Below are 7,299 nucleotides of genomic sequence, written 5' to 3'. Positions count from 1 at the left end.
TCTTATACCTTAAATTACCGAAGTCTTTGGTCATTTTTTGGAGGCAGAATTTGATCGGTGCCGAAGTAAAAACATATATTTTACTTCGCTAATTTCATAAGTTACGAAGTCAAATATATTCTTATATTTCGTCAATTAATGAATTTGCCGAAGTAACAACTATGATTTTACTTTGGGTTTTGGACGAAGTTAAATATTGTCTATTACTTCGTTAATTTCGTATATAACCGAAGTAAAATGTATTCTTTTACTTCGATTTTTAATCAAATTTTCGAAGTTAAATATTGTCTATTACTTCAGTAATTTCAATAATATACAAAATGAAATAATGTCTTTTACTTCGTTAATTTCCTATATTACCGTATAAAAGAAAATGCATTATTCTACTTCGTCTATTAATGAAATTACCGAAGTAATAGAATAATTTATACTTTCGTAATTTTATTAATAGACGAAGTAGAAGATAATGATTTACTTCGTTTATTCTAAAATTGTCGAAGCAATAGAACACATTTTCTAAATTAATATTTAGATACAATAATGCCATAAATATATTTTTGAAACTTAAAAATACACTAATAATATTAATTAATCCATCCCAAAACGACACATACATAAATCAATAAGTACTCTATACACCAAAATACACTAATAATTTGAAATGACATATTCAACCACCAAAACGTGTACACATAACATATTCAACCACACGTATTTCGTAAGAACTTCTACCTAACTGAGAGTAGGAATGTCGTAAACTGGATTCTAGCTTGCCATAGGTCCCCTGAAGTTGCTCTCTGTGACCACTGGTGAAATCCTGCATAACATAAAGATAACGTCCACCTTATTTTTTATCTTTAGATAACAACAAGGCCATTTGTATGTATAGTAACTTCCTTACGTTTACTACTTCAAGGCAATATTTAAACCAAATTGTTATCAAAATCATATCTACTTAGTTTCTCAGCCCCTATTTGGGGATTTGAACTTTAAGGCCAAAGCACCAAAGTTTATGATCATGAATTCATGATCAGATTAGGAAAAAAGTCATTAAAAAACCAAAGAGACTTTAACCTGAATAAGTTGCTGGGCTAGTTGAACTTGTGAAGAGGTGCCTTTTATCTCCACGGTGATTTCATCAGACAAGCCCCTACTCTCTTGCACAGTTAGAATGGCACCACTAGTACGTCTAATGTAATCAATATTTGCTCCCTGAACTCCAATTATATCCTCTGCATAAGCAAGTGGTACTTGCATCGTCTGTGCAACCTGCCACAAGGAATCAACATGACATATTTACAGGAAGAAATAGTGCAAGCAGTAACATCCAACTCCTAAATTCAATGAACAGAAGAAATATTCAAAGTACATGCCCAAACCTGAGTGACAATAGGCCCGCCATAATGTCCTATTGCTGAAGGGCGACTTCCAAGTCCATGATCTGCTCCATACACTGAAAGTCTGGACGAACTCAAACGGGATTCTAGCTCTCTTTCACGGTCAAGGAAGAGTGAATCCCGCTTTAGAGAAACAGAGTAATTGGAACCTAGTGACGTTTGTGGGGTAGTATGCAGTGATGTTTTCTCAGCCCAAGCTTCTACTTGTCGTTCCTGCGTCGCCGGAGCATTATACTGCAAAAAAGAGTAACATTCTCACGATAGTCTCGTGATCGCATGAAACCAAAAAACCTATACCAGGAACTTACACTCTTCTCAAATAAAGGAAGAACTGTGTGATCCACCAAAAACTTTCTCAGGTGACCCACCACAGCTTCCAAGCCTGACATTTTCTTGCTGCCAAATCACAGTTGCTAGTAAAAACAGATTACTATCACAATGCCAATTGCTGCACCTTAAACATATGAAATCATTATTTTGAAAAACACACAAAGCTCGTGTTCCTTCACTTTGTCTTGTTAGCCAAATAGGCTGCAAAAGACGTCAAAAACTCAAAAACTAATCAACGATGGTCAATGGGGCAATATAGCAAACAAACATACCTAAATATTGTCAACTGACTAGCACTGTTCTTCATAAAGTTCTGGATCAATTATCCTAATGAATCAATCCAAATCGACAAGATGCATTAATACAAACTGGACAATGCTCGAAATTTAGGGGAAAAAACTAGACTATGCTCAAAATATCTTGAGGTTTGGTTAAGAGCAACTTACAACCAAAAATCAAAGCAAACTTGCACTTTAAACATGCCATATGCTGCAAATCGCAATACCTCGGGTCTGACATCATTTGGATCTTCTATATACCCTCTCCTCTGTCTCAGTCTATTTCTTTCTTCTAGGCCCGAGGCACCATCACCTGATACCACTATAACCATACCACAACCACCGTATAACAAAAGATACATTCAATTGCTAAGAATTATGTAGCTTTAAAAATCTTATAACATAAAGAAATCATGGCAAGATTTCTTAAGAAGTAATTACAAAAGTAAAATCCATAAGTTGACCTCGGGAAGCTGGAATTTTTTGAGCGCAAATCAAAGGGTTTCTCCAAGCACACCCGATAGGCAAGCAGCATGACGAATTTGTTCGAAAATCAATCTTGAAAACGTTCCATACCTAAAGGAGATATCAATACAAGTATCATAATCCCTGTTACATTAAATATTTGCATTGTTAACAGCAAATGTAATGCACACTAAATATTCAACAAATCTATTGCGTTTGAGAACAATATGGTCATATGAAGAATATTCTTGATAATATCTGATTGTATTAAAATAAAACCTCGCCAAGAGTCCACTGCATAAATTTTGAAATTCTAATTAACACTAAAAAAAATTATTTTCTGCTTGATCTCGACCTGATTGGAATTTGAAAAGCTAGTCGCCACAGTTTGGTTCCAATTTCAGTTTGTACCAACGATAAAGCCTCAGTCTTCAGGAAACACAAACTGAGTTTTTACACTTTAAACATACAAATTATGGAATGCATTTAAGTAGGAAATCACTTCTCTATTGGTCTCCAAAACAACATAATAAACAAAAAAAATTCCAACATGTGCATAAAAATGGTAATATACTCTAAGGTATCATCAATGATGTTTCCTACCCAAGATATAGTGCCCATTCGACAGTCTCCACCTACCTCAAGAATACTAGTTACTGCAAAAGAAACCATCATCAATAAAGTCTCTAACAATTCTACAAGTAGTTGTTTCATTTTCTGCTACAAGGTTCATAATTTTTTTGATTGGGCATCTCAACGTTTATAAAGAAGCTTGTAAAAGGTAAAACACAAAATTAGGGTGTGGCCACATCAACCTGACTAGTCAAACCAATACCTTGATGTCATAAAAAATTCTTAAAACAAGCAACTTGATAAAGATTTCTTCTACCACATATCCGGTTTCTACCGAAATACAGGTCACCCTTCTACAGAATCTTCCAGTTTCAAAATTACCACAATTCAACAAAAATGTCTTGCTTGTTTGAATCAATATCTAACAACTTCATAATCTCTAATACCAACAGTCATACAAACAAGAGGGTTGAATTCAAGTAAAATAAATAAATAAATAAATAAATAAATAAATAAATAAATAAATAAATAAATAAATAAATAAATACCAACAGAATTTGAGTGGGTGTCATAGGATCTAGAAGAAGACGGTGGGGGCTCTTCAAACTGGTCGTATCTGCACCTCTTCCTAGGAAGATATCTTCGATTTCAGTTGCCCATTTCAAGAAACCGATAAATTCTTATTCTTACAAAAGCAAGGACACTTGAAGTCTGGAAAGAGGTTGGATGCGCGATTCTGTACTTATAGAGGTAATTTGAGGTTTCTAAGGACACAAAAAACTCAAATTAATAGAAGCTATCACAAGTGAACTTTGCAGTAGACACCATCTGGATCCTCTCAGTTTCAAGAGCCAGAGGCACTATTAAGAAACCAAATTTCTGTGTCACAAGTACGGAAACATCAACACCAGAATAAGCAATCATATTTGAAAATATCAAACTTTTCCATCAGTTTTCACTTATCTTCCTTGACCAGAGAAACATATCCAGCCATTCCTCATATTTCATAGACCAACATGACAAGATTTCACTCAGATAATACTCAACCACAGTTAAAAGGTGTTCTCCACTCATTCACAAGGTGCATACCCAGTAAAGGAGAGTCGTATGATTTGTTTAGATGTCCTAAACTCACATGATTTCACTAACACATATAAGCACATGTATATGAAGATAAGACTGAGCAATTTCTAAAAAGAACGATCGTTATCACAAAATAAACAAAAATTGTGTCAAAATTTTGTGCATAGTAAAAATAAGGATGCTTTTCAAAGCTAAAACGCATACATAGACACACTCACGCACATAAACCAGATAGTCGATACCTTATAGCATATCCATCTGAAACACACTCTTTCACATGATCACATCAAATATCGGAAAAAGGGGAAAAAAGTTAAAATGCCACAGAGATACTCATATTCACAATATGGCATTGAAATTCAGATTCATGATCGGCTCAGGAAACATGAAAATTTATAAAGAACGAATCTTGTATATCTCCCAAAGATAAAGAAAGATCACGGATTAAGGTTAACGGCTGAACAACCAACAGTAGAAAATTTATTTGAAGAAAAAGAGTGTCCTAAAACAGACTTGACTTAAATTGAAACTCGCAAAATTAGAGCAAAAATCACACATCTTTAGTAAACAACCAATCGAAAGTTTTGAATACACCAACATAGGTGACTAATTATGCGAAGCAACTTCAATTTACAAAGAATTAGTCAACAGAAATATAATCTTTTAGCTTGCACAAGCATAACATATCAAAGTATATTTCCATATCTGAGATTTGCTGTCACAATTCAAGAAAATGTCACAACTAAAATTTTTGTGTGCTCCATACAAACATAGATCACACCCAAAGAACTCAAACTTACATTAAGGAACTTTGGCAGCAGCACAAATAGCGATAGCATTACTGTAATCTCAAGGTTAGGGGCTCCTAAACAGGATGTAATGGTGATTTAAAGTCATTAAAATCAAGCTAAAAACAAATATACACATAAACAATCAATCGGAACTTTCAAGAACAAATATACCTTGAACTCTTCCAGCCAGCGATTGAACCTACAACAATCCAATAATAAATATAGTGACATAAAAACAACAAATTCGAAATAAATCGAGTGATCATTTTCTTACTTCCGGGCAGCCTACTATAGTCGATAATAGAGGCTGGAACCGAGCTGTAACTAGCCTAAAACCTTCAAGAATCGGAGCTAGACCTGGCTGGAAAGTGGAAATCGAATAGCACCTATTCCACGGTGGTTGAGTGGCTGAAGCTCGCCAGAGAAACTGAAATCATGGCTCAAATGAGCAGAAACTTATGGGCTTGGCTCAAATATGAACTTTAAGCTTCGAACCGAACCTAGAAAGCCAAGAATCGACTAGAAATCGACACAAAAACTCGCCGGAGAAGATGCGCACAGTAACAGGTCTGGAATAGGGCTCGGTTTGGGCAGAATGAGCATAAAAAAATAGTGATTCATGGTTCAAATCGACCTACCGAACTAAGGAACAAAACCCCTCAAACGCCAGCGAGAATAAGCAACGGACTACAAGGGATACCTGGGCTCGGGACAGGCAAGGCCAACGCGCCACCTTCAACATCTTCAGAAACTCCGATGCATCATATATCCATACATAATTGAATGTTCATAAGCTGGAATGAAACAAAGAAAGGGGGGAGACGAAAGGGGAAGCCCTAATAAATGGATTTGCACTTGGAGATCGAGAGAAAGGGGGAGACGTATAAGTTCGTGGAAAAAATGAAAGTAGAGAATTATACCGATCAACCTATTACTCACCAAATATATATCGATCCAGTGTTCTAAAAGGTGTCGCTTAGGCTCTAGTCATCGCCTAGGCGCTAGGCGGTTGCTCACCGCTTCGTTTTCTCGTTAGACTATGTCTCTAGGCGCTGCCCTCCTAATATCCCGCTTAGGAGAAATTCGCCTAGGCGGTTATTATTTTTTATTAAAAAAATAAAAATAAAAAACTAAAAGAGATATGCGAAGCGAGAAACAAACACAGAAAAAAAAAAAAAGAAGTGCAGAAAAAAAAAGTCAAGCAAAAAATTAAAAATCATATTACATATAAATATTTGATATCTATTAATGTTTATGTTGTTGTTGTTATTATTATTATTAAAATTTTATCATACAAAAAAATGAAAAACATAAGATATAAAATTATATTTTATAGTAAAATCATGAATATTTCAAGTTATTTATTATTTTAAGTTTTAAAAAAAAAACCCCGACTAGGCGGTTGCCAAGGCGGCTAGGCGCTAGGCTGTGGGTCGCCCTCCACCTACTACCTAGCGCTTTTTAGAACATTACCTACATCTATAAAAGAATTTATAACATGTTATAAATCGTACGCACAACAAATTAATATCTATATTTTCTTATACAATACAACATTACATTGCATTTGTACTGAAACGTTCCTATTTTTCTTCATGTATTTTCACCATTAATAATGTAAATGCAAGCGCTGTGACCTACAACACAAGCAACATTAATTGTCACAATAACGTCACTACGTCAAAAGAAACAAAGATACAATTTTGATGAGCGTATATTCAAATTGATTATACATCACTTGCTTGTTGTAGCTAAGGATTGGTGGGTGATGACTAAGAAAGCCTTGGAGCATGAAGCATGTGCAAATAAAAAAAAAAAGTCCCAAAATTGTTTTACGTCGTCGTTTGGGTTATAGCAATTGGGGTCCCACATATCTTTAGGCTGGGACATTAGACTTTGTGCTCTTCAACCAATTATTTAGAAGTCTATAAATATTGACATAGGTATTCAGTTGAGTATGCATGTTTAAATATAATGTTGCATTAATATCTATCATATGATGTATTTTTATCTATCCATGTCATGTATGAACATGTGATAATCACATTGAATCTGATATCTCTTGAGATTATAGCCAATTTAGTTGGGTCACTAAGATCTTGTTTCGTGTAATCGTGTTACTAAAGCATGGAGTCCTGCTTTATATATGCATTGCATATAAACTTGTGTACTCATACATTGTGTACTTGAAAAATTCACTCACGTCCTTGCTTCTATCATAGACATCACATTCGATGGTGCAACTTGAAAGTTTGTTCAGGAGGAGAATCAATGTTCAATTAATTATCAGAACCTAAGATCAAAAGGCACAGTTGATTTTATTTAAGAATATTTTTATTTTTTTAATGTAATTCGATTGGGTTGTATAATTAATTCTCTAGT

The 7,299-nt window shown here is 34.6% G+C and overlaps 1 protein-coding gene across 22 annotated transcripts; it reads right to left on the bottom strand.

Moving 5' to 3' along the window:
• Positions 1–557: 557 nt before the first annotated feature.
• On the bottom strand, positions 558–5,805 carry LOC140891906 (RNA-binding KH domain-containing protein PEPPER-like). 22 transcript variants are annotated; one of them, XM_073300580.1, is made up of 10 exons: positions 5,192–5,805; positions 3,592–5,116; positions 3,074–3,126; positions 2,470–2,581; positions 2,174–2,327; positions 2,000–2,054; positions 1,706–1,793; positions 1,380–1,631; positions 1,075–1,269; positions 558–817 (listed from the first exon to the last, which is right to left on the bottom strand). In XM_073300580.1, exons 6-10 carry the CDS (start codon positions 2,032–2,034, stop codon positions 671–673), a joined length of 717 nt encoding a protein of 238 aa, XP_073156681.1. In that variant the 5' UTR covers positions 2,035–2,054; positions 2,174–2,327; positions 2,470–2,581; positions 3,074–3,126; positions 3,592–5,116; positions 5,192–5,805; the 3' UTR covers positions 558–670. The 22 variants fall into 22 exon arrangements, with proteins under 22 accessions (XP_073156681.1, XP_073156684.1, XP_073156687.1 ...); XM_073300583.1 differs by lacking the exon at positions 3,074–3,126 and having other exon boundaries at positions 2,174–2,581; positions 3,592–3,807; positions 4,927–4,991; positions 5,089–5,116; XM_073300586.1 differs by lacking the exon at positions 3,074–3,126 and having other exon boundaries at positions 2,174–2,581; positions 3,592–3,671; positions 4,927–4,991; positions 5,089–5,116.
• Between the last annotated feature and the right edge of the window lie 1,494 nt (positions 5,806–7,299).

This window comes from Henckelia pumila, chromosome 3 (assembly GCF_033568475.1).
Source record: "Henckelia pumila isolate YLH828 chromosome 3, ASM3356847v2, whole genome shotgun sequence".
Classification (NCBI taxonomy): Eukaryota; Viridiplantae; Streptophyta; class Magnoliopsida; order Lamiales; family Gesneriaceae; genus Henckelia; species Henckelia pumila.
Note: the sequence above shows the minus strand (reverse complement) of the source record. Positions and strands in the feature narration are given on the sequence as shown.